This window comes from Aphanomyces astaci (assembly GCF_000520075.1).
Source record: "Aphanomyces astaci strain APO3 unplaced genomic scaffold supercont1.6, whole genome shotgun sequence".
Taxonomy (NCBI): Eukaryota; Oomycota; class Saprolegniomycetes; order Saprolegniales; family Verrucalvaceae; genus Aphanomyces; species Aphanomyces astaci.
The window spans coordinates 225610-251721 of record NW_009798269.1 but is presented as its reverse complement, the minus strand read 5'-3'; the positions used below and the strand labels follow the sequence as shown (position 1 = coordinate 251721).

Here is a 26112-nt window from a genome sequence, read left to right as displayed (position 1 = left end):
TCAAATTGATGGACAAACATTTTGGTCGCATCGTGGTTGAATTGGATGTCGGCCGGCAAGCAACACATTCAGATGGCATTGGAGATTTGGCCACCACTCCCACACACACATTTCACCTTCAGCAGCCAGCATGATGAAGGAACAACTGGCGTCGATGCAAACGCCGCTGCCTACTACGATCTCATCGCACGGCACTTTCATGGCATTAGCCGTGCCCAAGTCGACTCGATCAGTGTTCCGCACTTTGATTGGTCTCCGCGGACTCGTGGCAGTGGCTGGCGTGGCGCTTGTCGTCGTCGTCGTCGTTCAAGCATCCACGCCCACGATTGCCGTGACGAATGAAATCAGCAACGCAGCAGCCATGCAGAGTCTGAACTGCCTTCTTGCGGACGCCGGAACGTCTCCGCGGTGCAACTTTCCCAGCTCGGCCGCGCAATCGTGGTTTGCGCCACCTCGCAACCTCCACCCAAGCATCCGCCACGACGTGCCCATTCCCACCAACAGATGGTGGGGTAACCTAATCAGCTCTCCCCGCGAAGACACGGTGCCCGAGAAGCGCGTGTGGACCAACCCGTACGCCGTGGTGTTGCTTCCCCAAGGCGTTATTGTCTCGTTTCCGTACGGCACGCGGTACTTTGACGGCGCATCCGGCAACGTCGGCGGCGCCAAGAGCTACAGCCACGCGTACTCCAAGGATGTGACCATCGGCGCCATCACGTCGTCATCGCAGTCGTTTCAAGTCACGAGTTGGGATGACTTGGGCGTGACCGTGCGCCAAGAACGCGCCGCCGACCAATGGCTCGAGACGTCGCTCGTGAGCGGCATGGCATATGTGACAGCGTTCTACTCGAAGCTCTCGCCGCGAGTTTCCACCGAGCACGCGATCGTGTCCATCAACGAGGCGGGTCTGGTCAAGCGGTCCACAGTCACTAGCACCAAGTTTGTACTCCGTCTCAGCAACGGCCAGCAGTGGGCGGTGTACACGTCGTCGCCGTTGACGCTATCTGTCGTAACCGATCGCATGTTGCAGCAAACCGACTTGTTCACTGGCACCATTCGCGTGGCGCTGGTTCGGACACCGCAGGACATTGCCGCCCACGACAAGTACAACGGGTGCATCGTCACAGGAGGTAACCTCACCCTCAACCGCTTCGACTATGGGTTCCAGTGGGCCACCACTGGCCACCACTGGCAGCTGCGACATTGGTCTCCTCCACTTTGCCTTGGCCCATCACGCCGCCATCCTCACCCCGGACACAGCCGCCCCCATTGCGACCATGAGCCGCCTCGAGTCGGCCACTCGCGGCGCGATGATCCCCCTCGCCACGATTGCCAACCAGCCGCCCCAGTGGATCCTCGCCGAGTCGCTCGTGCCCGTGGAGCTGTACCCCCGGCAACGTCCGTCCCGCGAGCGCATCCAGCACACGCGCCTCCTCGCGCACCGCAAGGCCGACATCGACGCGCCATGGACCATGTCCGTGGGCGGGTCGTACTACTTTAACGGCAAGTTGGCGCAGAAGTACGCGTCGCTGTGCTTGATGGAGAGCGACCGCGCGGTCGTGGGCGCGGACGACTCGCTGCTGCGGCGGTGCCAGGCCAAGCTGACGAACGTGCTCAAGCTGTTCACGTCCAACGCGTTCACGCATCGCCTCGTGTACGACACTGTGTACAAGGGCATCGTAACGACCCAGGGCTTTGACGAGGCCAACACGTACGCCGACTTTGGCAACACCATCTACAACGACCACCACTACCACTTTGGGTACTGGGTCGCGGCGGCGGCCGGCGGCGATCGCAAACGTCGTGCACCCGACCATGCCTGGCCTCGCCGCACTCAACCAGCGCGTGTCGTTTCTCATTCGGGACGTGGCCAACGCCGACGCCGCGGACGCCGACTTTCCCATGTTTCGCATGTTTGACTGGTTCAAGGGGCACTCGTACTCGCACGGTGTCACAGCCGCGGTGGACGGCAAGGACCTGGAAAGCACGTCCGAAGACGTCAACTTTTACTATGCGATGGCGTTGTTTGGCCAAGCGACCGGCGACGTCCGGCTCGAGCGTCTCGGGCGGCTCATGCTCAGCGTCAACGTGCGCAGCGTGCAAACGTACTTCCTCATGACCACGTCCAACGAGATTCACCCGCCGTCGATCAAGGTCAACCATGTGCCGGGTATTTACTTTGACAACAAGGTGCACTACACGACCTGGTTCAGCGACGCGCGCAAGTCCATCCACATGATCCAGATGCTGCCCGTGACGCCTGTGACAGAGTACGTCCGCACCAAACAGTTTGTCCACGAGGAGTGGACCGACGTCCTGTCCAAGCTGCCGGTGGTGCAGCACGACCAGCAGCACGACGCTGCTCTCTCGCTCTTGTACCTCAACTACGCCACTGTGCACCCGGACGTGGCCATGGCCAAGCTGCAGACGGTCGCGCTCGACGACGGCCTCACGCGGGCGTGGGCGCTGTACATGGCAGCGTCCCGTTATGTCTAGAAGTAGTTGGCTACAGTAGTGGACTTTCATTTTAACACTATTTTTATTCCTTCGCCTTTCATGTCCACAGTTGTCGCGTGGGTGGGTGGCTGCTTCACCTTGTTCTGTATACTCCATTGCGGCGGTCTTGTAAGGCTAGTAGTACTATTGGACTATCTCAATGCTGCAAAGTCCGACAATCCACGTTCGCATGGTGGACGGGTAAGATTGCCGTGAGCTTAAAATAGCGACGGGCTCTCCGATGATGGTGCTGGCGACGTGGCGGTCACTATACAAAGAAGTGTCAACGAACTCCATCACAGGCTGAACACATTTACAATCATAGGAGGCAAGTACTCAATTCCCCGAGGCAAGTACTCAATCATTGGTGGAATTAAAGTACTCGATTACAGGTGGAAGTTTTCGATCACAGGTTAAAGTACTCAATTCGAGGGAAGTACTCGATCACAGGTGCAAGTACTCAATCACAGTCACAGGTGGAAGTACTCAATCACAGTCACAGGTGGAAGTACTCAATCACAGGTGGAAGTACTCGAATCTCTGGTGTTAAGTACTCAATCAGTGGTGGTAATCAAACCTTCATCTTTGGCGAGCAAGTACGCGTCCCACAGCGCTTGGCGCTTGGGTTTGTCTTGCAAGAGCTTGACCACGTCCTACGTCGAAAGCATGAGAGTTGGAGTGCTAAGTAGAGTCGGACCGGGTACAGTGTCACACGTTGGTGGGCGTTGAACGCCTGGGCCATGTACGTCGTGAACGCTTCGTTCGAGATTTTGTTCTGGCCGTAGTCTTTGCACTTGACCTTGAAATCGTCTGCGAATTGCTCGCCCGCCAACGTTTCAATGGTGGTGATCACGCGGTGGTACACAGCTTGGATGTCCGCGCCTTGGGCGGGGGCCGGCGCGGCGTCGGCGCTGACCCCTAGTCGAAGCATGGACGGGATCGCTGGGATCGACATCGTTGGCATCGAAGGGAGGTTCTTCAACGGGTTGCCCTGCGACGGCAGCGCCAAGATGCGCTCAATAACCTCGTACAGCGGGGCGGCCGCGGTGGGCTGTTCGACCGCGCCCGTCAAGATCTCGGTGGGCGAAATCTCGCGTCCGTAAAATGACTTGTTGATGTCGGCGCGAGCGGCAATCGCCGACCCCTGCAGTCCCACACCACCGAACAGACCCTTGCTATGGCTGTATGTGTAGTTTGGCGCGACACCGGCAGTGCTGAGGTTAGCATTCGCACCCGCGGCACGACCGTACGGACCCGCGGCGAACTCCATGTTGGCGCCGGCCGAAAGCTGCCCCTTGGCGCGAAACGACTTGACTGCCGCGTCCGAGTTGAGGATGATCATGAAGTTGATGATTTGACCCCCCGCTTCAAACCCCAGGCCCATACCGACCGTTCCGATCGCCGACGGAGCCGACCAGCGACCATCCGGCAGACGGGCAATCACGAGGCCCGTGCCAACCTTGCCTGTCCAAATGAACCCGGCCTTGACGACCGTGAGGAACGCCAAGCCCTTCGCGTCTTGCATGAGGTCGACGGGGATACGGCGATCCTTGTCGATGTTCGGGTCGAAGAAGTCGTCCATAGTCTTGACGGCGAATTTGATCGCGCCCTCCATCGTCGTGATCGCTTCCTTCGTGTCCATGGCAATGCTTCTTTGGGATGTCGTGCTGGAATGTGAAAATGTAGGATTCAAACGCCAGGCGGTTTCCGGATAATTCTGGCCAACGGGCGTCCGTCGTCGCCGTCATTTATCCGGACATCACTTTTTCAATCTTGCTCCAGCGCAACATGCCCGCCCGCATCATGTCCGTCACTACGTCATCCACACACCACCATGCGCGTGTTGACGTCATTCCTGGCTTTGGCCGCCGCCGTGGTATGGGGTGCCAAGGTGCCATCGCTTTGCTTTGAGAAACCCTTCGAAGACATCACGTCCGACGGCGTCCGCATCGTCTCGGACGACTTTACGTTCGGCGGGCATGCGGTTGTCAACAAGCACTTTGTGCGGCTCACTAGTTACACAGCCAAGCTGAGGTGTAGTCGCACAGAGGCAAGAACAACATGCATGGCATTCGCATAGGCAATGTAAACTGGACGACAAGGGAAGTGCACACAAACTGGTTTGTCGCTGTGGTACGCCACCTGACTTGTGGGAATAATTTCACGACTTTGAAATGCCTATAGGAAGAATGGGTGCATGACGTACCCATTCGAGCCGTGCATGGCGATCTCATCGACGTAAACATAGCGCAGTTCCGTTCGCCTTTGACACATGTTACTTACTACCATTGCTCAACCATGGAGCTAGCAACGAGAACGGAATTGTGGCTAAGATTCATGCTGCTTTATCCGACGATACATGCGATGAAATATCATGCGGGTCGTCTCATAACACCTAGGACAGCGGCGTTGCAAAGCATCGTTGAACCCCTCCGTTGTGATTTCCCCTAGCCGTAAGGGAGATACTTCATTCAGGTGATACGTGCATGACTTCCCAGAGGTCGTCTGTTGTCAACTCCGACATGCTCAAGCGTACAACCTAGCGGACAAGCACACGGACGAGGACCAATGGCGCTGCCCAACACAATGAATGTCTAGGGAATGGATGGTGTTTCTTATCATTGATACATACTACGTGGGGGCGTGCGAGGGTTGCGGAGCAGAAAGTGGCCCCGTCTTCGACCCATGATGTCCGACCGTCGCCTACTTGGACGACTTGTTGTACGCACGCAACACTAGATGGTTCAACGACGGCTTTTGCTTGCCCTTTTCCTTGAGGGACGTGATGCATTTGGAAATGTCGCGGTACTCGCGGCGGCACTGCGTGATGTCCCAGTCGCTCTTGGCCATGGCGGTGATGTATGAAATGAACTCGGGCTGGCATTCCGTGGACTCGCTGATCACGCGGCGCGTCATCTTCTTCATTTGCTCATGCGTGAAGCGCACCATGATCGAGTCGGACTCAAAACGAACGGAACTGCCGCCAGTCGTCCAGATACACCTCTCTCAAGTACGATCTCGTCTAAGTACGTAACATTCAAATTTTGCTAAAAACGAGTTAAAATGCCTCAAATTTTAGGCAAATGTGATTTTAGGGCATATTTCAATTGATATATTACTTACTATTAATAGTAGTACCACGTACTAATATTAAAATTACTACTTCAGTAGTAGGTTTGGTATAGGTAACAAAATCAAGAAAAAATATGCTTACAGTTAGCCAATCAGTGACATGCATGACCAGACTGTTAAAACACAAACCCCTGTTTGATTCCAAGTAATATTAATAGTTTCCTACTTTTTTTACCCCTTTTGGTGCGATTTTTTACGCAACTCACTCACTATACCAAAAATAGAAAAAGAGGTCCTTGACGTCTTTTTCAAAATCGTAAACTCCCCCTTATTGCTGATGTCCAGAAGTATTAATAAGGGTGCGTCTGGTAACCTTTCAAAAAGAATATTCCATTTTCTGCCAAAATGGGATTAACCAAAATGCCATTTTCAAAATGGAGGTAAAAGGTCCATTTTGTAATGTGGCTCTTGAACGAGTAAATCCCACGTGGAATTATTGGATTTGGGTTAAACCTCTGCAAGCAAGACATTTTTCAATTTTGATCAGATTTGTTGAATTCGGCCCTAAAATGGCGCTTTGGGCAATATTTCCGGTTACCAGACGCACCCTAAAAGTACTGACAGTAGTATTGTCGATTTGATAGTACAAATTTGGGGAGGGGATGCAATCGAATCGCGCCGACCAAACTGATCCACAATCGATCTGATTGGTTGAATTTCATCGAGAAGATTTTGATTGGCTAATAATTTTGAGCTCATCTGAGGTAGCCAATCAAATCGATACGCCACAACACGAAATTTCACTCGAAAGCACAATAACTACGGTAACGTTAATATGGAAACAAGGTGCAAACCCAACATTATTTATTGCCGGATTAAATGGTGATAAACTCCGAGTTGGGGGAGGCTGGACTGGTAGCGTAACCTGGCGGTGGAGGCAGTCGCCTTGCCAGTTGAGAGAAAGCGGCTTCCAAGCTCCGCATCGACGCTTCAAGGCGGTCCATGCGTGCTGAATGCAGGCTGAGGCGCTCGAAAATGAACGTTTGCTGGTGGGCTAGCATCTGCTGGGTGTCTGTGACTCGGCAGAGGAGACCCAAACACCCCGACTCGGACCCCCCACTATCCGTGGCGCTGTTGTTGCGGCGCAAGAGCTTGTCCCTACACTTGGCCGTGTCCGCTTGTATGGCTTTGGCTGTGGCGGCCGCGTGTTTGCCGCTGCTCGTCGCACTCCACGGCACCTCCGTGGCCGACGCCGAATCAGGCGGGGTTGCCAACCCGCCGCTTGGACGCTGCTGCATCAATAGCTCTTGGTCTGTGCTTTTCCGGGTCGAGGACCCGCTGTGAGGCCATGGAACCTTCCGACTGTCAAGTTGGCGATGTGTAGTACTACTACTAGTAGTACTTGTGGATCCTGGCTCATTGGAAGCTTCTTGAATCACAGTGAGCCGCGACACCGCTCGCGCGCGGAACTCTTCCAGCATGTCCATGACATTCTGGGCCAGATAGACCAACATGTCTGTGAGCGGTGGCTCAACGGGCGTCGTGCGGGGTTGGCAGTCCATTACGAAGATCGAGCCGAGGATGTATCCGTCCGAATTGACGATCGGTGCAGCGGCGTAGAATCGTACGTTCGCAGAGCCCGTGACCAACGGGTTGTGGCGAAAGTGGGGGTCGCTGCGCGTGTCGAGCACCACTAGCGGCGTCAGGACCGACCGCTCGAGCAGGTGCGAGCAGAGTGCCACGTCAAGAGGCACGTGTGGTGGTTGGATGCCCAGGCGCGCCTTGTACCATTGCCGGGAGGCGTCGAGGAAGCTGATGGCGGCAACGGCGCATTCAAATGTTGCGGCGGCGGTGTGGCAAATAGCCTCGAAATCGGGGCTGGGGAAGGTGTCCAGTATCATGTACGACTTTAGCACGTCAACGCGTGTGAGCTCGTCGTTGTAGTCGGCGTCTGTCGATTGGGACGACGGCGCTAAGCTTGCGCTGTGCGAGAGCGGCGGCGGCATGGAAAGCATGGACTGACGCATCATGGCGGATGCCGCGTCGACGAGGACGGGAGAGATGCAGTCGTTGCAGAAACGCATGGCGCGACTGACTTTGAACGACAGGGGTGGACCGGGAATGACGCCCGAGTTGGTCGCAGAAGCAGCAGAGCCAGGAGGGTTTTTTGTCGTGTTGGTCGAGGGAGCCGACGATACCCGCACGCGCCGATGACTAGAGCAGTTTTTACAGATGACTTCGCCACAGGCACGGCAGTGGTGCTTTCGCACAAACGTGCTGAATTTGCGATCGCAGAGCACGCACGCCCGGCGCTTGGAGTCGTTCACCCAGTCGGCGACGGGCTTGAGCTCGACGTCCAAGATGTCCATTATGGCTGCAACGACGACAACGATGAATCACCCGCCAGGCTGTAAGTGCTCGTATTGTTGGTGGTTGTTGCACGCTCCATCTCGTAGAGGTGGGCACACCAATATGACGACAGATTCAAAAAAGAGGCTAGGCGCGGGACGATATAAGGCACAAAAGGCCATTGGCTAAAATAGTAACATTATAACCAATCCGTCGTAAGGATGCCAGGCCACACCATCCCATTGGCTAAAATCCTTCGGTTGGAGCCTCCAACCATTGGCTACACCACCTCACTTGGTTGGATTTGAACCAATCAAACCAATCGTTCAAACAGTCGACATTTCGACCAATGGTATATTTCTCCGGTTACGCGTGAATGATCGCAGGTCGGTCTTCTTCAGCAACAGTCCACAAGCTGTCGTCTTCCTGGTCCAGCCGCTCCGCCAGCGCCATGATGGAGCCAGTTTCCAGCAGATACGACACGAGTTTGTCGTTGGCGTCCACCATGTCATCGAGGCGGGACCGCACACGCAGCTGGGCCATGGAGCTCGTCAGGGGCGGCGAATGATGCAGCATGTCGTCGGTGCTATCGTCGTCGTCGTCGTCGTCCGATGAGCTGCACGACGACGTCTTGCTCTTGCCCGTCTGCTGCTGGCGCATCGCTGCCTTGCGTTCCTTGGTCCGCTGCCGCTTCTTCTGCCGCTTGTTGCGCTTGGACGCGGCTTTGGCCTTCATTTCCGACGTCTCTTTCTCCGTTTCTTCCTTCCACAAGCTCTCCTAAGGCCCCATCCATATATATATATAGTTTATTCGTTCTATATATATATATATATATATATGGACTTGCCTGGTATTTCAAATGAAACACAGTGCAGTCGCAGTTCTTGCACACATTGCACTTGCACTCGGCGCAAAAGAACGTGTCGTTCGAGTGCTTGGAAAACGCACCCGAGCAGATTGCACACGTGACAAAATGTTGCTGCCAAATGCGCGTGGCCCTATAAACATCAAATATATAATGAAATAAAAGCATATTTTAAAATATATATATTCATATATATGTACCGTTTGGCCACCGTGGCCGATTTGTGCGACACGAGCGTTTCTATGTTGGCCGACGCCATCAGACTTGCGTACGGGTTGGGGGCGTCGGTTCGCTTGGCTTCGAGCTCCCCAACCTGCAATATCCGTTCTAACCCTTCCAGCGCCATCATCACCATACTCGTCTCTTCCAGCAGGTTGCCTAATATCTGAATGCACCCTTCGTTCACCAAGTACTCAATCTACACACATTTATATGAGTACCATATCATGCATGGTCACCGATTTATTGGGGGTGACGAGAACTACCTGACTGTCCGAGCCACAAGAAGTCGCGTTGAGTACGACCCAGCACGCCTCGCTGCGCACTTCGGCGTCCGTGGCGTCCGACGACGCCAGCCCCATGAGCGACGGAATGCATCCCGAGTCCAACACGCACTGGATCTGGTCCACCGTACCCGCCGCGATGTTGCTTAGCGTCCAGCACGCCTCCTTTTGAATCTCGCGATTTGAATGCGCAATGAGCTTACGGAGCGACGGCACCGCGCCGCACTCAATGATGTGCTATATACACAGTTATGTATCAGTCACTTAACACGGTACAGTATGGGCTTTGGCAGCTCAAGCGCGAGTCGAGTGACCATCGTGGAGTGTGTACCTACCTGGGTGTAGTCGTGGTCATCCTCGGCGCACACAATGTTGCCGATGGCGCGAAGCGCTGGCTTGGTTACACGCCACGAGTTGTGGCCAAGCAGCTCCACCAGTCGGATGCACACTTCCGAGTCGACCACCGCTTGGATGTGCGTACTTGGCCCATCGCACAGATGCGAGAACGCCCAGCACACATGACTCAGCACCTCCGTGTCGGCGCTCGACAGCATCTATGAGATACAGTCAGTTCGCATGAGACAATGGCCGGGCGGGTGGTAGAAACAAACAATACGTTGGACAGCGACGGCAACACGACGTTGATGTCGAAGACGGGGCGGGGCTGGCCATCGCAGAGGTTGCTCAGTGTCCACGTGAGAATGCGAAGCAGCGATAGCTTCTCTGGCGGCGTCTTGCGGAGGTTGTGAATCAACGGTGGAAGCGCACCCGCCGACAGCACCAGGTCCCGCGTCTGCGCGCCTTCCCCCGCGAGGTTGCCCAACACCCACACAGATTGCTCCAATACCTTTGCAAGAGAGAGAAATGTAAGCGATGTGGATGGACAACATGTGTCTATGTACACCTACCTCGTCGTTGGTCGAGTCGAGCAGCGACACCAGGGTCGGGATGACCCCGTTTTGAAGCAACACCGACGTGTTGTCCGTGGCCCCGGCGGCGATGTTGGTAAGCGCCCACAGCGCTTCGACCTGCAGCGTAGGCCGCTCTCGCAACCGCAGCCACTTGATCAAGCGTGGGGTCCAGTTCTTGTCGAGCATCTACATACGTCGTCGTCCATGAGACGAGATGGGCAGGGCGAAGGCGGGGGAACCTGTCGGATGAGGAGGTCGCGCTCGCTTGAGAGCAAGTTGCGCAGCTTCTTGGCCGCTTCGTGCTGTACGTCTTCGTCTTCGGAGGACAACCCTTGGTCGATTTTCTCAAAGTCGCCCTTGAAATCGGCGCTCGCTTGCGCCGTTGCCGACACCGCCAGAGCATGGATGCTACTGCTGCCCAGGTGCACCATAGAGCTGGCACTAATCGAGTGGGAGAAGGCGCTCGGATGCGTGTGGTGCGCGTTGTGGCTGTGCATGGCGCGCGACTTGTTGTACAGTGACGACGACGGCCCGAGCATGTTGGCTGCTGGTGGCGGGACAGAATTCGTGGTGGGGCCTCCTGTAGATGATGATGGCATGGAGGGTTGCAACAGGTGTTCCCTTCCGGCGCGGCGTGATCCAAGCGAAGTTGCGGTGGCAGTCAGTGGTGCGACGTCGCCCGATGCTGACCAGAACAACTTGGGCTGAGCTTCACTATGGGGTAGTCTAGCTCCTGTATACTTTATCGCCCATACAGCAAGACTGTGGCGAACGCAAATTAAAATAAATAGAAAGTTTGGAATTATAATATACCGGTCCAAAACCTCCCACAATCGATATTGCCCCAGCGGTTTCGTGGTTATTAACTGCACAACCCGTCAATCACAAATATGCTCTGTCGCGAAGAATGGACATAACACATAGTTTGCAATGGGGAAGTTTGAAGCGTGTTGTGTGGCTTGAGATTTCTTTGGGTTGGTCACGGTTTCGGTGACCAATTGAACGATGCCAACTACTACTCCAGTGGACTTCTAAGCCAAGTTTGCAGTCTGCGCGTTTGTCATTGGCGCATCACAAACTCTTTCTCGTATATGCTGGAAACTCCTGTGATGTCGTTGAAAGCTTGTTGAAGGCATTCGAATCGGAATGATGGCTGATTCTACCAGACAAAGCAGGTTAGAGCTGGCTTCAAAACACCCTGCTATTGCCCGTATATTTTCACAAGATGCTATAACCCCTATTCGAAACCATGAAGTTCCTGCATGCGATAGCACTGCAAATCCAAAGACAACGGTAACTGTTATGCAGCAAATTGCGTTGGCGTTTTCGCAAAGTCCTGTGGGAGCCGAAGACCCCACAGAAGCCGTTCATGGGACGTATAAGATGCTACAGGTTTTTGTGGTACTTGAATAAAATTACGCCATATTTTTTTAGAAATCTTTCACTCCGGATAAAAGGTCGCCATCATGCCTCTTCGTGATGGTCGTCCGCCTCGATCAAGTCGCCATGATGATTGATGCGTTGGGCCGTGTATACACATCTGCGCGTCCTAGCGTCGACGTTCGATCTACTCGGCGTCATCGCTGCCCAAGATGGTGTGGCTCACGCGAAGGAATGTGTCGACACACTCGTCCAAGTCCCAGTCCTAGATTGAAGTGTCAGGGGGTACATACGTGCATGGTCTCGTACAAGAGACGAGCGTACCACCAACAACAGTTCGACGGCGGCCAGCAGAATGCCTTCAGGTTCGTTGATGGCTTGGCTTTTCAGCGCACTTCGGGCGTTGCCCGAGATCAGCCCGTGCTTGAACAGGCAACCGATAACCACCAAGAGCTAGTCGAATCCACATTCACGTGTAGAGATGCCCAATATGGAAGAATGTGTCGTACGATGTATTGGACCTTGGTGTGCTGGGTCATGGTGGTCGTGACGGATTGAATCTTTTGCTGGATGTCTGACTTGACCGCGTTCACGTCAATGTCTGCCTACACGTTGCCCTGGTTATATATGGGGGCCGCAAGAACGATATGATGGCAGCATGGTCATGATGACAACCAACAGGTACCGAGGGGATCCAGAGTGGTTTCGACAGCACTTTAAATTTCTTTGGGGGTGCTTCCGTGGAAGTCGCGCCTCGAGCCAACGCCAAGAGAGCTGCTCGTTTGTTCAGGCCCTTGGCCTTGGTCGCTTTCTTTTCCAGCCGCGCCAACTCGATCTCTTGGCTGATCTGCGGATGCTTCCGTTCGATGTGCTTCATGCCGATCGTGGTTGTGTTCACGACCTTCAGCGCCTTCTTCCACGACCCGCCAGACTTTGCAATAGAGTCCATGCACATGAGGCAGATGTGCGTCGTTTCCTTCGAGCCCACTCGATATGGCGTCTCCAGCTTGTGCATGAATTCCCACATCTTGTGCCATCCCGGTTGTCGTTCGTACTTGAGCCACGTGGGCACACCACGAACGTCCACGTCACCTAGATCTTCCTCTTCTTCGTCAACCTCGACGTCGGATGTGTCGTCGGTGGAGGCCACTCGTGGCTTTTCAGGGTTCTCGACCTCAAGAGACTTGCGTCCGTGCTCTTCCATTTGTCCCTCGCAAACGTCTTGAATTCGAAATTTGAATGTCAAGGCCTTGAAAAAAATTACGTACTAATTAACCTGTTTTTACCGGGTAAATAGTATCAAATATCCGACAAAGTGGTAGATACATTATTGTGGTGACTAATTAATATATATTACAGTAATATACGTTCAATGCTACTTTCCCATGAGCCTGAGCTTCGTGCACGAACATCTGAGAGATTTCGTCATGGACCCATCGTCGGTGCAGAATGGGGTCAGCGTCAAGTCCACTTGGGACGCTGCAGGCGCGTCGGCGGCAGGTCGACGAGATGCCATGTCATGATTTGTACGAATTTCCAGACCCCGAATCACACCAAAATCGCTCCCATTGGTCAATCTGAAAATTCTTGTTTCTGATTGGCTACATTATTTTACGGCAAGCCAATAACGGAATTGGGAAATTTGTGGTATATTTCGACCAGTATTAATTACAATAATACAATCGAATTCTAATACCACTAGTAGTAATCTACTATTGTAGGGGACAGTGGGGAAGTTGACGACAGTATCTAAGTCAGTTTTAGTCCGTTTTAGATGAAGCAGGTAAATAATAAAACTAGAGATCTATTCTGAAAGTGTTGTCTATAACCATGACTTGATCCGAGTATATCTTCCAAACGTAAATGGCCATTCATTTAATGCAAGTTGACTTTTTTCGAGACGATGGTTAGGGTAAAATTATAATTATTTGATTCGCCAATAATATTTTAGTATTGCTTCATTAAAATAGCTTGAGCGATTTTCAAGTGCAAAGTGATGGACGATCGCAGGCGGCGTTGCCATGCAAGGAACATGCAACTGTATGTAGTCCCAACCTGTAGGTAGCTTTGGCTCAGTCAACTTGAGCTCGCCGAGTATATACCGATGGATACTACTGTGTAGTACCGTACTCGTAGTATAACGTAGATTTCCAATTTAAGAGACATATTTTCGAGTCGCTGTCGGGATATGGTAGCAGCAGCTCGGCACTGAGGAATGGGTTTCGACTTCTGAAAACTGATAATTGAACAGGAAACGCAGGTCTTTCCAACAAGCACTGAAACATCTATTTTCACAGTATCAATCATGTCCTAATATCCCATTTTCTAAGCAGAAACACATCAAAAGTAGGGGACAGTTTAAGGGACATATTTTAAGCTTGATCGTAGTATTGATCCATGCATATATTTTTTGTGGTTAGGGTATAATATTCTGTCAGGTACATATGCAAACTCAACAGGTTATGTATTTATAGAGCCAATTGGTTAATTGATTTATATAAAACACATGGGATCATGAAGAACATTTATTTAAAGAGGTAATTCTACACAAATTTCAAGGTGGGTGATTGGCTGAATCCGATGTCCCTTAAATTGTCCCATGTCTCTTAAATTGGAAATCTACGTTAACACTACCGGTAGTACTGTACTATTAATAGTATGGTTTAGAATTGCCCAAGTGGCTTCGCCAGCAGCATGTCACTCACTTGCACGAATGTGTCGACACATTCGTTCATGTCCCCGTCCTATTGCATGGTCACACAGTGAGGTTGGAAGCAATATGAGAGTTACCATGCTGAACAGCTCGACAGCGGCAGCCAAGATGCCATCCTCATTGCGCACTTCGGCAATGGCTTGGTCTTTCAGCACGCTTCGAGCTTCTGGAGAGATGAATTCGTGCTTGTACAAGCTAGAAATCACCAGCAGAACCTACGTAATTGGTACGTCACGCTGTGATCGCGCGAAATGTTCAGAATTCGTCGTGACCTTGACGACGTTATGGCTCGACGTGGCCGCAAGTTTGAGTTTTTCGTCCACGTCCACTTTGAGTGCATCGATCGCTTGCAACCTCGTGTTCAGATCCTCTTGTGCATCGACCTCATGTGCAGCACCGACGTCTTGGTCCACTGCGGTGTCCTGGAGCTGCCATGAACGCGTATCTTGAAATTGAGGCGCTTACCTCGATGATGTGTTCAGCGATGCTATGCTCGATTCGTTCACCGATGCTGTCCCGACGCTTAAGTTCAGTCCTAGATCACTTGTCAATCCACAAATGTCATCCCGTCAAGCCCACCGCGTCGTCGGCGACGTCAATTCCGCCCCTGAATCCTCCTCCATCTGCAACAACAAAAACGTGTGCGTCGAGTCATCCGGATACATACGTTAACCGGATACCGTGGGCATTTCAACTTGTAACGTTAACGTTAACGGCCTTATTCCATGAAGAACAAGGCTGCGACGACCAAGCGATCGAGTCTGATGGCCTTTACTCTCTGCGTTTCCCGTATGTACTTGATCAACATGCGAATCGTGGAAGGTGAATTATAACTCAATACTACTATAAGAAAGCCTAACTCTCTAACACGTGTGGATGGAGCCGTGACCACCAGGTGACAAGGTCTGCGCAGCTTCGGATTTGAGGCGGCGGTCGTAGTTGCGGCGGGCCACTTGCACGGCGACGGCAGAGAGGACAATGGCCCAGACGAGCCACAAATACGGAAATAGAAGCGTGAGCTTGAGGCCCTGACGGTCCTGCGCACACAGTGGGTTGAGCTTGTTGTCGGCGACGATGTTGCAGTGGGGCGCGGCGCTGTCCTTGATAAGTCCGAGCACAATCGGCGACGGGACGTCCCCAAACACATGGGACAGCAGCGTGTTGATACCTAGCGCGAGGCCGCGGCGGCGCTTGTCCACGGACAAGATGATGGCCACTACGGACGCCGGCACACATCCAAAGAGAAACGTCAGCGCGAGCGACAACGCCGACACAGTGAGCACGAGGCCGTAGTCCAGCAGCAGCCAGCTCACGACCAAGAAGGTCGTGCCGAGCGTGAGCATGACGCACAGCTGGCGGGTCGCCATGTACACGCGGAACTCGTCGTTGTCGGGCTGGGTCTTGCAGTTGCGGTCGAGGCAGAGGCCACCGAGGAGGGTGCCGATGGTACCCGCGACGACGATGATGGCCCCAAACACCATGGCCGCCGACTTTTCTTCGAACAATCCCATGCCAATGAGCAGCGACGGACCGAACGCACCGAGGCCGGAAATGCTAAACACGTACGCGGCGCTGCCCATGGCCACGAGCATAAACAACGGACTTTTCAAGATCTCCCAAATTTCCACATGCAATGACACACGTGGCGTCACGAGGAGCGACTTGGTGTCCCTATCCGAGGACGGACCGGCTACTGCTGGGGTCGAGGAGGTAAGTCGAGGTTCGATGAAGGACAGCGTGGAATGAATCAAGCCATCTTGCGCGGTGGTGGCGGCAGGGTTTGACGAGTCGGACTCAAACGACGTTGGCCGCGTGACGCTTTCTTCGACGACGATCGACTTGCGCGGCTTGGGCTCGTCCCGCATCATGTGGCCCCCGGGAAGGTTGAACCGCTGGGGAATGCAAAACACACACATGAGTACGAGCGGCACCATGAGAAGACCTTCCGAATAGAACGCCCACGGCCACCGAAGCACCGACGTGGCAAACATGGCGCTGTAAAAGTACCCTGACGCGGTGCCGACCGTGATGCCGCAGTAGAACACTCCTAACCACAACGTTCGTTTGGCAGGAGGAGCGTGGTCGTCGATGAAGGATGGCGCGATGGCTTGAAAGGACGACTCGCCGACGCCGCTGAGGATGCGTCCGACGAGGAGAAGGTTCAAGCTTTGCACAGCGTCTGCCAAACCGCAGAGAAACATGGCCACGACCCACACGACCAGCCCCGCCGCGATGAGAACGAACGGGCGGTAGTAGATGGCCCAGTACCCAAAGGCGATGCTAAAGACAGAGTACCCTGCGATGAACGCCGACACCAGCAGACCGAGCCACGCGCTGACACCAGTGTGGGGTGTGGTTGTTGCTGAGGTCGCGTTGTCAGCGTTCGAGTTGGCGTGCAGGACAGACGAGATAAACCCTTCGAACTGCAGCGGTGAGCCCGGGATGATGCCTCGATCAATGTAGTTGAGCATGTTGATGGCGCATAGGAGCACGAAGATGGCCCCAACGGTCTTGACCTCAAGCATGATCAAGCGGAACTGAAACCAACGAACGTCGCTACTCTGTACTAGTCATTCGAACCCAGCACATATCTTGGTATAATACCAGCAGTGTCACACCCAGCTGGTACTGGATTTACCTTCAACTTGAATACAAACGCCCATATATACTTGACCCGACCAGTTAAACTTCGATTTCGTTTGGCTACCTTTGGTCCGGCCTAAACCAAAATCATACAGATTGTTGTTGCGGCAAACTAGCCAATTTTATACTGCAAAACACGGCACAACATACAAATTCCAAGTGTACGAAACCACGAGGTCGAGATTTAACTTGGGATGAGATCTTGGGTTTGACTTGTTTGCTGTACGTATTCACTTGCGCACATGATATGGAGAATCGAACCTTGGGTAACAATCATCCAACACCACACAATAAGCAGCAGCCTGTTGGACGTGCTGTTGCCAGCAATAAGTCCACGCGACATCGCCGCTGTGCTCACTCCCATTCGACGTTTGGCCGAGGACTTGTATTGACTGACGGCTTGCACTTGAGTGGAAGGAACCTTGCCTTGGGCCTGTCTACAGTGTACATATATGTACCGGTAGGTACAAAGATACTTTTCAAAACCCCATATGTCCGTATCCACCCATTCGATCGATCGAACGACGCGTTCGTATTAACATAGCGCTGTGTAAGCGACGGCCAGTACCATTCAGCCTGTACCGGTATACAGTTGTAGCGCCAGGCTTCATTAGAATCCCGATGCCAACCCACCCCTTTGTTGAATGCGCTGAATATCGAAAGAACACATTTTTGTATTCCATGGTGAAAACTAAGGTGATAGATATTATTGGGATAAAGAAAACACCATAGTAAGTGCAAGCTGAAATATACCACCAGATTCAAATACGTTACATTCTCCGATTACATATTGCGAGTCATCATGAAAAGGGCAAATTTGAGAATTTTGGCTCTAAATTTATGAAAGTGAAATAGTGTACGATATGGATATGAACTGTTAATAGTGTACGTTTCACATCTGTGAAAAGGCTCAATGCTGCGCGAGTTCACTAAGGTCACGATCGGCAAGGTCGAACATGCAAATGTGGACAAGGAGTCCGGGGGGACTGTGCCCAAGCGAGCGAACTGTCCACCTGGAGACCACGTGCGGTGCATCGAAGTGACCTTCAAGGCGCCACCGGCGAACTTCTCTCATGTGACGTTCCAAAACTATTACGCGGCGACGCTTCGAATCGATCAAGTCGTGCAAGGCAATATTGCTCCTTTCACCATACTATCGCCATGTTCTTACTTCTACTATCTCAGGGAAGTGTGTGACGATTCTGAACCGATTCCCATTGATGCAAGACGCACACCACGAAGGAGACGCACAGAACTGGCACATTATCAAGCGCGACGAGGTGTGGCTCTCGCAAGGATACCCCACGACATGATGACAACCTGCCATAGTTTGGGGCAATGCTCGATGTAGCCAGGGCCGAACGCTTCATCTTCTATCTCCTCCAGCCATCTCCGCTCTGGGACAAGGTGAGTTTCCAATCCTTGCACTGGTACCATGTTCAAGTGCACCATTTTCTTAGTGGGAACTTCGGTCGATCAAATTTTTCGACTCGACCGAAGCACCAACGATCGCCCCAAAGGCTCCTGCATCTGCCGTTGAAAGCTCGTCGATGCACTTGTACCGCAAGTACACTGTGAACACATCTGGCGTTGCATTAGATTCCAAGGACGTTAGTGGCCACGCCACGCGGTTCATTGATCTGTTGGCGATGCTCCAGGCAAAGTTGGCCAAAGACGTCAAATAATATTTGAGAGGTTTTGTAACTTGTCAAAACTAATCGTATCCGTTCATTTTGGCCGCTTTGAGCAACAGAATCTCCTTGCGCCGCTGGTCGTATCGGTCCGTGGGCAGGCTCTCACACACCACCGTCGAGCATATGTCGTTGGCCGCCATCTCCACCACCACTTCGTAGCCGAGGCGGGTCACTAGCGTCGGCACGGCCTTGTCCTGGGTGTCGCGGTGGCCCAGCTGACCGGCACTGCCGCGTCCCCACGTGAACACGCGGCCGCTTGTCGTTCGCGCCATCGAGTGCGCCGATCCGCAGACGACGTCGGCGATGTCGCGGCCGCACAGCGCTGGAACCACCACGGGCAGTGTCGCACACTGGTACGCCGTGTCCGTGCGCGCGTCGTACCCGTCCGTGAGCTGCGTCGTGCATCCAAGGCGACCATTGGCCGCACACCCCCACGCATAAAACTGACCTACATATCACAGTTGTTGTGATCCAAAACGTGTCACAGAAGCTTGTTTTCTTGAGCGACGTGATGGACATTTGAAAATAGCGAGATAAATATTTTGTACCTCGATCTTTCACATGGAATCGAGCTGTGACGACCATGTGGTTGGTCTCGTCGAGATGGGTGGCGAGGCGCAGTACGTGGCCGTGCTGATGGGAAACCATCCCGACCACGGGCGCGTCGTCTGTGTCGAACGGATGCGGGTAAATGCATGCGTCCCCTGTCGACACGTCGCCTTCATACGCCGACACGGGGCCGGTCGGAGCTCGTTGGTGCAGCAGTACGCCGATGGCGCCATGCTGCAGCGCCGCGCGGATGAGCCGGGGGGTGTTGTCGCCGCGGTGGAAGAGTCGCGCTTCCATATGTAGAGGCCCGTTGAGAGACGCCACGGCAGATTGCACTTGGTGGTATCGGGGCATGTCCAACAGCAACACGGGAATGTACAGCCCTTCGTCCACTGTTCGTAAAAGTGAATAACCAAACAGTGTCACAGCCCGTCGTAGTTCTTGTTTGACCGATGTACTATGTGGTACCTGGCAATTCAACCACGAACGGAGCGGTGTCAAGGATATCGAACCCGACGACGACGGCCACGGCCCCGGCGTCTTGTAACGCCATGACTTTCTGTGCCAGGGAGGACGTGATGCAGTCGACAACATTGTCTACGTCATCCGGTCGTTTATGTGATGACGTGATCCACAAAGTGAATGGATATATATTCATATACCTTGACGGAGAAGCGCAGGTTTCATGGCTAGATCCGCCGGTGTAAACCGCACAAGGGCAATTTGATTCTCCAAGGCCGACGAAAGTGGGGACCCTAACCCGCCAAAGTCCACTTGGAATTGATATATATCATTTTTCAACGACGGTACGTTGGGTCGAGACGTCGATGAGGGGGCACCAGATGCCGCGGTTGGTCAGGCGCCGACAGGTGCTGGTCGGACACGTCGGGACCTCCAACACGACCGAGTCCCCTGCGATGAGTTCCATGTAGTATCCCTCGGGCGGGCACACATCCAAGCACACCATGCTACGACGAGTAACGATCGAACATTCAACCCCAATTGTTATCGTTGTATTACCGTCCGGATATGTCAATCATGAGTTCGTCGACGATGTCGTCGTAGTGGCATGTGCCTGTCTTGACGGCTACAGGCCATTGCAGCGACTGCAGCGACGGGTGCTGGGCTTTCATTCGGTCCAACGTCGGCACAAATTCATGCGCTCGGTTGACCCATAATTGGTCAAGCAACGACGAGATTGCCTTTTCCATTTCCACAGAGTCCATCGAGTCCTACAAATACACATGATCATCATCATCATGTACAGCTGCTCATCACACGCTTATTCCAAGGGGATACAATACCACAGTCGCCGACGTGGATTGGGACGATCGACGGCCTTCGCTGTCCTACGCGATGGGAGTTTGAAAGGGGATGTAAACAACTCTCAAAGTGGTGGTACCACGCGAGACAGCGTCACAGGCTGGGGCAAATCCGATTGATCGTCTTCGAAATCGTCAAACGGAATGTCCAGTGTCACAACTTGAACAGTCGCCCCCTTCGTAAAACAAGCCTTCATCGATGCAATCGAGCACGCGTGAGCAGCCATCATGACAAAGCAGGCAAACGAGTCGCGTTGCGGCAGCTCCAGCCATACGCTGGCTCCTACTCATATATATATAACCTCGTCACACAAGACCATTCTTCGAGTACGACGTTACACGACACTGTATATTACCTTCGGCTATCGTATGCTCGGCCCCAATAGCGACTTTGCATACCCCAAGACCTCGAACCCCTTGTCTTTCCACGGGACGAAACGCGGGTTCCGTCTCTTCGCCCAGCATCCGCTTCCAGTCGCCCCACTCGAACACCCTCTGATCCGCGGTCAGGGCGATGCTGCGGTTGCCATACGCTGCGATTGCTTGCACATGTGCCAAGTTGGCCACGGCCCTCGGCTCGTGTACGAACGTGAACGCCGAGTGCGCGAGCCTCGTTTCGACGTACCCCACTTCAAACGGACAGTCCAAGCCGTGGCCGAGCTGCCCGTCCGAGCCTTCGCCCCACGAGAACACGGTGCCGTCTGTGCTCAGCGCCATCGAGAAGAACTCACCCGCGGCGATTTGACGGATCCGGATCGGAAGCGCGTCTTGCTCCATGTCCCCCGTAAAGTAGGGCAGCTTCACCGGCCAGTCCAAGTACTCCACCACGTTCCCCGTCCGCTCGTCGTAGTACGACTTGTACGACTGCCCGCCATTTCGCGCGCAAAACACCCCCGCCGACCCATGCCCTAAGGGTACTGTAGTTAAGCCCCCAAGCAAACACGAGTACATAGTTGGAAGGAATAGTGACTTGTAGATTTTAGTGACAACTACGTAGTAGTGACCATATGCCACCTGTTTGGCCGTGGTCGTTCCAGCCCCAGCTGTGCACCATGGACGCCGTGTCCAAGATCAGGCAATGGCCACGCCCACATGCGACACTGGCAATGTCAATCTTCAAGTCGATGTGCCGGGGAATGGTCTGGACAAACGACGTTTCGTGGGTTTCCACGTTCAACATGGGGAGGCACTGCCCCCACATCATCCACCCCTGGTCCGTGTCGACAAATGTGCACGACGAGCTAGCAAACACGTTGCGCGACCGCACGCCGCGCAGTTTCAGCTCGGCGACCATGTCGGCGCCTCGAAGCCTGCCGCCGCCATTGGTTTGTTGTGTGGTCTCGGCGCCGACACCGATGCCTGCATCCGCCGCCATTGCACAAGTTTAGTAATCCAGTTTGACTCTTGTGTATAAAAGAAAGGTGGTCAACGTCACCGGATCCGAACGTGAGGAGGGCACCATTCAACGCCATGCGCTCGACCGCCGCGCGTTGCATGAGCGCGACAAAGTTCATCTTTTTCTTGGCATATGCTTGAATGGTGTTGGCGGCGCCGTTCAGCGTCGAGCGCTTCGCCGCCCGCTTGTCGTGGGCCACTTGTCGTGCGACATGGCGCTTCCACATTGCTTGGATCTTGACAGTGGCGGTGGCTTGCACGAGGCTCTCGATGCGCTGGTTCTCGGACGGGCTGATCTCCTCTAACAGCGTAGCATACAGCTTGGCTTGCTTGGCTAGTTTGCCGTAGTATGGCGACGCTTGGGCCAACGACGACGTGGACGGGTTCAAGATGTCGCCAGGAATAAAGTGCCGAAGCATGTACTCCACCGGCTTGTGCATGAGACACCACGCGATGAATTCGTTCCGTGACAGCGACGGCTTGGTCACTTGCTGGCCGTCGACCATGTCGAGACAACATCGCGCCGTGAGGTCCGACGCGATGTCCCGCGTGGACCGCCCCGTCGCGCTCCACGTGTATTCCAAGCCGACCGTGACCTTCTTGAGCCCGTTGATTGTGCACAGAAACAAGATCGCGATGTCACACTCGTTGAGGCACTGCGCGGTTTTGTGCGTGAACAGCGTGCACAGGAGGTCGAGCTTGTCGGTGACGGACGCACTCGTGGACGTACACACAGCCATTGCCGCGAGGAAGTCCATCACATGTACCTTCGTAGACGTCGGTGTTGTCTTGAGGGAGCCGAACAAGTATCGCAAGTACACGTCAAGGTGCGGCCCCAACCCCATCAGGTCTTGGAATTCCTCCAACGTGCAAAACGCAGTCTTCGTCGTTGCTCGCAGCTTCTCCCCTAGTGCTTCCACCTGGCTGACCGTGACGCATTTGACAAATGGAACGAATTGCGGAAGGATCGACACTTGCGCGCTGTCGTAGCGCAGCGAGCTGGCACTGCTGCCCATGATAATGCACGTGCTTGTTGGCGAAAGGACGTTTAGATATCCGGATTATACCTGGTATTGTCCGGATAAAGATCGCCACCCTTTTCCGAATATTGATATCCGGATGCGTTGAGTTCGTTTTGACATCAGAACATGCAGCACCTGCCCACGGACTCGTTCCTCCATGTCGCGGGGTTCTTGGGTGTGCGCGACCTCAAGGCCATCTCAATGACCTGCCACAGTTTCTCCAAGTTGGTGCATCATGGCGAATCGACGCTTTGGAAAGATCACTTTTATCGTCGGTGGAACCGCTTCAATTTCGCCTTGGACCTGTCGCTCCCGTGTGTCATGTCCGAGTTGTTGCGCCAGCAATGCCACACGTACGATTGCACATGTGCGTTTGACGATGTTTCTCACGCGTGGTTGTAGGGACAGCGCTTCGTATCGGTTCTTGACCCATCTCGTGCAACGCCTTCCCGCGTACGCCGACGTCGACCACACCCACACGAAAGCAGGTCACGTTCCCCAGCATCGGTAACCTCTACATCTTGTTTGGTCGAGTTCACTTAACCATGGAGTCGATAGATTCCGAGTCCTGGAGCATGCAGATGGGTTCGCGGACGCTCCGTTGACGATCGCGTACGATGGCAATGTGGTTGGGGGCGATCGTTGCGTCCGGTCCAACGCTCCGTTCTGCACGACACCTCATGCCACGGTCCTCCGGCGTCGCGATAGCCACGGGCATGAGTTTTATCGATTGGGCGTGTCCCGCAATGGTTACTTTGAAATCAGCATTCGTCCATGCGTACCACCACCACCGATGCGCCCCACAGCCGAATCGTCGACGTACAGTTGACCATGATTGGTTCATCAATACATGACACGTTTATGTATTAGGCCTACCGTGTTTCATTTCCAACAAGGCCATCACCCACAGAACAATTGCGTGGCCATCGGTATCGCAGATCGCCAGTTTAACGTCATACGCAACCAACCAGGTACGGTAGCCCCCCCCCTTACATATATAGTCCCTGAAGCCAGCCCCCTCTTGAGTGGACTGTGGCGCTAATAGGGTGGCGCGGAGTTTCTTACGGGTATCACGGCGACGACGGCCACGCATTTCACTTGTCGTTTCGGGTATTGTGCTTTCGAGTGAAATTTCAATGTGGTGTGGTTTCTCGTTGGAATTTAAATCGATTTGATTGGCTACTTCAGAAGGGCTCAAAATTATTAACCAATCAAAACCTTCTCAATGAAATTCAACCAATCAGATCGATTGCGGATCGGTTTTCGATTGCACCCCCTCCCCAAATTTGTATCAAATCGACAATAAACTGCTTTCCTTTGCTTGTGGGTCATGTTGATATGGTTAATTTCATTAAATAAAAGTTTTCTTAAAAAATACAAATATTTAATTTATTATTAAATTCTATATAATTCACTTTATGTTTTCTAATTATTTTTAAAAACATATTGTTATTATCTAGTATATTTTTACTTTTATAAAAAATGTTTTTAGATAGTTTAAAATTATTTAATGAAATAATGTACATGGTGCATGAATCGAAGGATACATATATTTAGCCAATCCGATTGCAGGAAACCATCAAAACAGTCGTCAAATTCGTGTGCGACTTCAATTAGTGTGATACAAAGCATCACAAAACCCTGTTTTATATACAAAATTCTGTACAATAACGAATCGATCCATGGATTTGGTGATAATCAGCAAACAAAAGTCAGCCAAACTTTGGGTAAAAGGACACTATAGGGCTGGGAGTATGGAGAAACATTTGGCGTGGGGGATACGGTCGGGTGCTCGTTCGTGAACAACGCCAGTGTTGTGTTTACTCGAAATGGCCAAGTGGCGGGCCCCCCGATCCCGTGCGCCCCCAGCTCGCCGATGTACCCCATCGTGGGGGTAGATTCGCCCGATGCGATCGAGTGGAACTTCGGGCACAAGCCATTTGCGTTTGACGGGTTGGCCTTGGGTACGAAGAACTAGTAGTTAGTATATAGGACGACCTTGGTTTCAATGTAATGAGAGTGGGGTAGAAGACACGCCTCTGGACGACGCCGATGTGCTGTGGGAGGAAGAATCCTGCGACGAGGTTCAAGATGAGAGCTCCATTGGCGAGGGCTTGGAGTACTACACGTTTGCCCTGGACGACGACGACGACGAGTGGGACGACGAGTTTGTGTACCACGAAGATGAAGATGATTTGGAGTATGATGAACCCTCCGAGTACGAAGATGACATGGAGCCGATGGAAGAGTGACTGTCGTTTACTACTACTCTGTAGGAGTGTGGCCATGAATCAGATTCAATTAACCAAGTACTACTAGTACTTCATGAATATCGTTACTACGTAGTAGTAGTAGTTAGTGGTAGGGCATGTTAACCTTGTCGCTGAAATGCAAAGTCGATTTTAAAGCGTATCCAATATTAATATAATACTACTGTAGTACTAACGTACTAACACTGATCATTTGAACGATTACAAAAAAACATATGATTTTGAAAACCACGAAACGGTAGCAGAACAAGAGGTCCATACTACTACTAGTACGTATAAAAGACCTCTTGTTCACTTAGAGTACGGAACATTTGAACCATCAAGGGCCCACCAAAAGATGTACTTTTGGGGCTAGTATTTGCATCAGTTGATGTAGCTACAGTATAGGGACGAACGTTCTCCCTGGTGATGACACCACCGCGAAATTCCATTCTTGTTCGGTTCTAAAGAAACCTCTACCTCAAGACACAAAACGTGCATTCTGCAATGGCTATTCCCCGGGTTCGAATCTCACTGAGACCAGTGGGGGAGTCATCGGCCTCCTCGACATGTTAGGAGTGAGCGTGGTAGACTTGGCTCATCTCATCCAACAAGAGGTCTAATGCGTGAACTTCGTCGCCGACTTGTTGTTGGAGACGCGACACGATAGCAAAGGAGTCCATGGGTTTCTTCAAAAAAGTGATTGTGAGTTATCACTACGCGCTACTCCGAGTAGGTATTTGGTGTAGAGTCGCAGCAGATATTCACTGTCAGTTGTGTAGGATATTGTCATATAGGTTGTAAATGTGGACTAGCGATGCCATATTGTTTTTGAATCGGTTTATTCTTCAATAACGCAGTCTTTGATCATTTGTTCAATCTCTTCGTCATTGACAACGTTAGTTCGATTTTAGCCAATCCTATCACATTTACTTATTTTAATTCTATA

General features: G+C 52.7%; 13 protein-coding genes across 43 annotated transcripts; 5 read left to right on the top strand and 8 right to left on the bottom strand.

Annotated features, from left to right (window-relative positions):
- Window positions 1–88: 88 nt before the first annotated feature.
- On the bottom strand, window positions 89–4164 carry H257_03402 (hypothetical protein). The gene is made up of 3 exons (XM_009827470.1): window positions 3194–4164; window positions 3074–3149; window positions 89–2764 (listed from the first exon to the last, which is right to left on the bottom strand). Exons 1-3 carry the CDS (start codon window positions 4136–4138, stop codon window positions 2715–2717), a joined length of 1071 nt encoding a protein of 356 aa, XP_009825772.1. The 5' UTR covers window positions 4139–4164; the 3' UTR covers window positions 89–2714.
- Window positions 134–2496, top strand: H257_03403 (hypothetical protein; the record flags this gene model as incomplete). The annotated part of the gene is made up of 3 exons (XM_009827471.1): window positions 134–1113; window positions 1169–1666; window positions 1692–2496. 3 exons carry the CDS (start codon window positions 134–136, stop codon window positions 2494–2496), a joined length of 2283 nt encoding a protein of 760 aa, XP_009825773.1.
- A 166-nt stretch (window positions 4165–4330) lies between the features above and the next one.
- H257_03401 (hypothetical protein) lies at window positions 4331–4738 on the top strand (the record flags this gene model as incomplete). Its single annotated transcript, XM_009827469.1, has 2 exons — window positions 4331–4530; window positions 4681–4738. The coding sequence occupies 2 exons, from the start codon at window positions 4331–4333 to the stop codon at window positions 4736–4738; spliced, it is 258 nt and encodes an 85-aa protein (XP_009825771.1).
- A 349-nt stretch (window positions 4739–5087) lies between these two features.
- On the bottom strand, window positions 5088–5489 carry H257_03400 (hypothetical protein). Its single transcript, XM_009827468.1, has one exon. The coding sequence runs from the start codon at window positions 5443–5445 to the stop codon at window positions 5200–5202; it is 246 nt and encodes an 81-aa protein (XP_009825770.1). The 5' UTR covers window positions 5446–5489; the 3' UTR covers window positions 5088–5199.
- A 948-nt stretch (window positions 5490–6437) lies between these two features.
- Window positions 6438–8040, bottom strand: H257_03399 (hypothetical protein). Its single transcript, XM_009827467.1, has one exon. It carries the CDS (start codon window positions 7935–7937, stop codon window positions 6444–6446), a length of 1494 nt encoding a protein of 497 aa, XP_009825769.1. The 5' UTR covers window positions 7938–8040; the 3' UTR covers window positions 6438–6443.
- Window positions 8041–8239: 199 nt separating this feature from the next.
- On the bottom strand, window positions 8240–10927 carry H257_03398 (hypothetical protein). The gene is made up of 8 exons (XM_009827466.1): window positions 10436–10927; window positions 10194–10382; window positions 9902–10132; window positions 9621–9839; window positions 9268–9522; window positions 8983–9200; window positions 8765–8915; window positions 8240–8694 (listed from the first exon to the last, which is right to left on the bottom strand). Exons 1-8 carry the CDS (start codon window positions 10793–10795, stop codon window positions 8284–8286), a joined length of 2034 nt encoding a protein of 677 aa, XP_009825768.1. The 5' UTR covers window positions 10796–10927; the 3' UTR covers window positions 8240–8283.
- Window positions 10928–11585: 658 nt separating this feature from the next.
- H257_03397 (hypothetical protein) lies at window positions 11586–12804 on the bottom strand. 10 transcript variants are annotated; one of them, XM_009827457.1, is made up of 4 exons: window positions 12262–12804; window positions 12086–12181; window positions 11886–12029; window positions 11586–11841 (listed from the first exon to the last, which is right to left on the bottom strand). In XM_009827457.1, the coding sequence occupies exons 1-4, from the start codon at window positions 12778–12780 to the stop codon at window positions 11764–11766; spliced, it is 837 nt and encodes a 278-aa protein (XP_009825759.1). In that variant the 5' UTR covers window positions 12781–12804; the 3' UTR covers window positions 11586–11763. The 10 variants fall into 10 exon arrangements, with proteins under 10 accessions (XP_009825759.1, XP_009825760.1, XP_009825761.1 ...); XM_009827458.1 differs by having other exon boundaries at window positions 11901–12029; XM_009827459.1 differs by having other exon boundaries at window positions 11901–12029; window positions 12292–12804.
- A 1376-nt stretch (window positions 12805–14180) lies between these two features.
- On the bottom strand, window positions 14181–14923 carry H257_03396. 2 transcript variants are annotated; one of them, XM_009827455.1, is made up of 5 exons: window positions 14869–14923; window positions 14755–14824; window positions 14562–14711; window positions 14367–14504; window positions 14181–14320 (listed from the first exon to the last, which is right to left on the bottom strand). In XM_009827455.1, exons 1-5 carry the CDS (start codon window positions 14910–14912, stop codon window positions 14240–14242), a joined length of 483 nt encoding a protein of 160 aa, XP_009825757.1. In that variant the 5' UTR covers window positions 14913–14923; the 3' UTR covers window positions 14181–14239. The 2 variants fall into 2 exon arrangements, with proteins under 2 accessions (XP_009825757.1, XP_009825756.1); XM_009827454.1 differs by having other exon boundaries at window positions 14181–14504.
- A 79-nt stretch (window positions 14924–15002) lies between these two features.
- Window positions 15003–16963, top strand: H257_03395 (hypothetical protein). 19 transcript variants are annotated; one of them, XM_009827450.1, is made up of 5 exons: window positions 15003–15111; window positions 15185–15999; window positions 16067–16292; window positions 16361–16720; window positions 16776–16963. In XM_009827450.1, exons 2-3 carry the CDS (start codon window positions 15631–15633, stop codon window positions 16103–16105), a joined length of 408 nt encoding a protein of 135 aa, XP_009825752.1. In that variant the 5' UTR covers window positions 15003–15111; window positions 15185–15630; the 3' UTR covers window positions 16106–16292; window positions 16361–16720; window positions 16776–16963. The 19 variants fall into 19 exon arrangements, with proteins under 19 accessions (XP_009825752.1, XP_009825751.1, XP_009825750.1 ...); XM_009827449.1 differs by having other exon boundaries at window positions 16067–16305; XM_009827448.1 differs by having other exon boundaries at window positions 16067–16305; window positions 16361–16963.
- Window positions 16964–17821: 858 nt separating this feature from the next.
- H257_03394 (hypothetical protein) lies at window positions 17822–19193 on the top strand. Its single transcript, XM_009827434.1, has 4 exons — window positions 17822–18062; window positions 18118–18212; window positions 18262–18339; window positions 18393–19193. Exons 1-4 carry the CDS (start codon window positions 17846–17848, stop codon window positions 18615–18617), a joined length of 615 nt encoding a protein of 204 aa, XP_009825736.1. The 5' UTR covers window positions 17822–17845; the 3' UTR covers window positions 18618–19193.
- H257_03393 (hypothetical protein) lies at window positions 18603–20142 on the bottom strand (the record flags this gene model as incomplete). The annotated part of the gene is made up of 5 exons (XM_009827433.1): window positions 18603–19074; window positions 19175–19567; window positions 19644–19772; window positions 19838–19930; window positions 19986–20142. The coding sequence occupies 5 exons, from the start codon at window positions 20140–20142 to the stop codon at window positions 18647–18649; spliced, it is 1200 nt and encodes a 399-aa protein (XP_009825735.1). The 3' UTR covers window positions 18603–18646.
- Window positions 20143–20191: 49 nt separating this feature from the next.
- Window positions 20192–22908, bottom strand: H257_03392 (hypothetical protein; the record flags this gene model as incomplete). The annotated part of the gene is made up of 6 exons (XM_009827432.1): window positions 20192–20407; window positions 20480–20524; window positions 20578–20780; window positions 20854–21405; window positions 21512–21856; window positions 21933–22908. 6 exons carry the CDS (start codon window positions 22906–22908, stop codon window positions 20192–20194), a joined length of 2337 nt encoding a protein of 778 aa, XP_009825734.1.
- Window positions 22909–23032: 124 nt separating this feature from the next.
- Window positions 23033–25241, top strand: H257_03391 (hypothetical protein). Of its 3 annotated transcripts, XM_009827429.1 has the most exons (8): window positions 23033–23267; window positions 23317–23421; window positions 23473–23733; window positions 23785–23885; window positions 23960–24024; window positions 24659–24878; window positions 24943–25132; window positions 25191–25235. In XM_009827429.1, the coding sequence occupies exons 1-8, from the start codon at window positions 23041–23043 to the stop codon at window positions 25231–25233; spliced, it is 1212 nt and encodes a 403-aa protein (XP_009825731.1). In that variant the 5' UTR covers window positions 23033–23040; the 3' UTR covers window positions 25234–25235. The 3 variants fall into 3 exon arrangements, with proteins under 3 accessions (XP_009825731.1, XP_009825733.1, XP_009825732.1); XM_009827431.1 differs by having other exon boundaries at window positions 24946–25241; XM_009827430.1 differs by having other exon boundaries at window positions 24943–25235.
- The last annotated feature ends 871 nt before the right edge of the window (window positions 25242–26112 follow it).

What these genes read in the sequence shown, in the direction of transcription:
- H257_03402 (XM_009827470.1), bottom strand. Translation starts at nt 4,138, where the DNA reads ATGGACACGAAGGAAGCGATCACGACGATGGAGGGCGCGATCAAATTC. An exon ending in AACGTGTGACACTGTACCCG is followed by an intron (nt 3,150 to 3,193) that starts GTCCGACTCTAC and finishes CTTTCGACGTAG; the next exon opens with GACGTGGTCAAGCTCTTGCA. An exon ending in CTTGCTCGCCAAAGATGAAG is followed by an intron (nt 2,765 to 3,073) that starts GTTTGATTACCA and finishes TTCTTTGTATAG; the next exon opens with TGACCGCCACGTCGCCAGCA.
- H257_03400 (XM_009827468.1), bottom strand. Translation starts at nt 5,445, where the DNA reads ATGGTGCGCTTCACGCATGAGCAAATGAAGAAGATGACGCGCCGCGTG.
- H257_03399 (XM_009827467.1), bottom strand. Translation starts at nt 7,937, where the DNA reads ATGGACATCTTGGACGTCGAGCTCAAGCCCGTCGCCGACTGGGTGAAC.
- H257_03398 (XM_009827466.1), bottom strand. Translation starts at nt 10,795, where the DNA reads ATGCCATCATCATCTACAGGAGGCCCCACCACGAATTCTGTCCCGCCA. An exon ending in ATGACCACGACTACACCCAG is followed by an intron (nt 9,523 to 9,620) that starts GTAGGTACACAC and finishes CTGTGTATATAG; the next exon opens with CACATCATTGAGTGCGGCGC. An exon ending in TGTTTCATTTGAAATACCAG is followed by an intron (nt 8,695 to 8,764) that starts GCAAGTCCATAT and finishes ATGGGGCCTTAG; the next exon opens with GAGAGCTTGTGGAAGGAAGA.
- H257_03397 (XM_009827456.1), bottom strand. Translation starts at nt 12,780, where the DNA reads ATGGAAGAGCACGGACGCAAGTCTCTTGAGGTCGAGAACCCTGAAAAG. An exon ending in AACCACTCTGGATCCCCTCG is followed by an intron (nt 12,182 to 12,261) that starts GTACCTGTTGGT and finishes GGCAACGTGTAG; the next exon opens with GCAGACATTGACGTGAACGC. An exon ending in ACACCAAGGTCCAATACATC is followed by an intron (nt 12,030 to 12,085) that starts GTACGACACATT and finishes GGATTCGACTAG; the next exon opens with CTCTTGGTGGTTATCGGTTG.
- H257_03396 (XM_009827454.1), bottom strand. Translation starts at nt 14,912, where the DNA reads ATGGAGGAGGATTCAGGGGCGGAATTGACGTCGCCGACGACGCG. An exon ending in TTGACGTCGCCGACGACGCG is followed by an intron (nt 14,825 to 14,868) that starts GTGGGCTTGACG and finishes CAAGTGATCTAG; the next exon opens with GACTGAACTTAAGCGTCGGG. An exon ending in CGAGCCATAACGTCGTCAAG is followed by an intron (nt 14,505 to 14,561) that starts GTCACGACGAAT and finishes CCAATTACGTAG; the next exon opens with GTTCTGCTGGTGATTTCTAG.
- H257_03395 (XM_009827450.1), top strand. Translation starts at nt 15,631, where the DNA reads ATGACGCACAGCTGGCGGGTCGCCATGTACACGCGGAACTCGTCGTTG. An exon ending in CTACTGCTGGGGTCGAGGAG is followed by an intron (nt 16,000 to 16,066) that starts GTAAGTCGAGGT and finishes TGGTGGCGGCAG; the next exon opens with GGTTTGACGAGTCGGACTCA.
- H257_03394 (XM_009827434.1), top strand. Translation starts at nt 17,846, where the DNA reads ATGCTGCGCGAGTTCACTAAGGTCACGATCGGCAAGGTCGAACATGCA. An exon ending in ACATTATCAAGCGCGACGAG is followed by an intron (nt 18,213 to 18,261) that starts GTGTGGCTCTCG and finishes AACCTGCCATAG; the next exon opens with TTTGGGGCAATGCTCGATGT. An exon ending in CATCTCCGCTCTGGGACAAG is followed by an intron (nt 18,340 to 18,392) that starts GTGAGTTTCCAA and finishes CCATTTTCTTAG; the next exon opens with TGGGAACTTCGGTCGATCAA.
- H257_03391 (XM_009827429.1), top strand. Translation starts at nt 23,041, where the DNA reads ATGCAGCACCTGCCCACGGACTCGTTCCTCCATGTCGCGGGGTTCTTG. An exon ending in CGTCATACGCAACCAACCAG is followed by an intron (nt 23,886 to 23,959) that starts GTACGGTAGCCC and finishes TGGCGCTAATAG; the next exon opens with GGTGGCGCGGAGTTTCTTAC. An exon ending in CATTTCACTTGTCGTTTCGG is followed by an intron (nt 24,025 to 24,658) that starts GTATTGTGCTTT and finishes AGGACACTATAG; the next exon opens with GGCTGGGAGTATGGAGAAAC.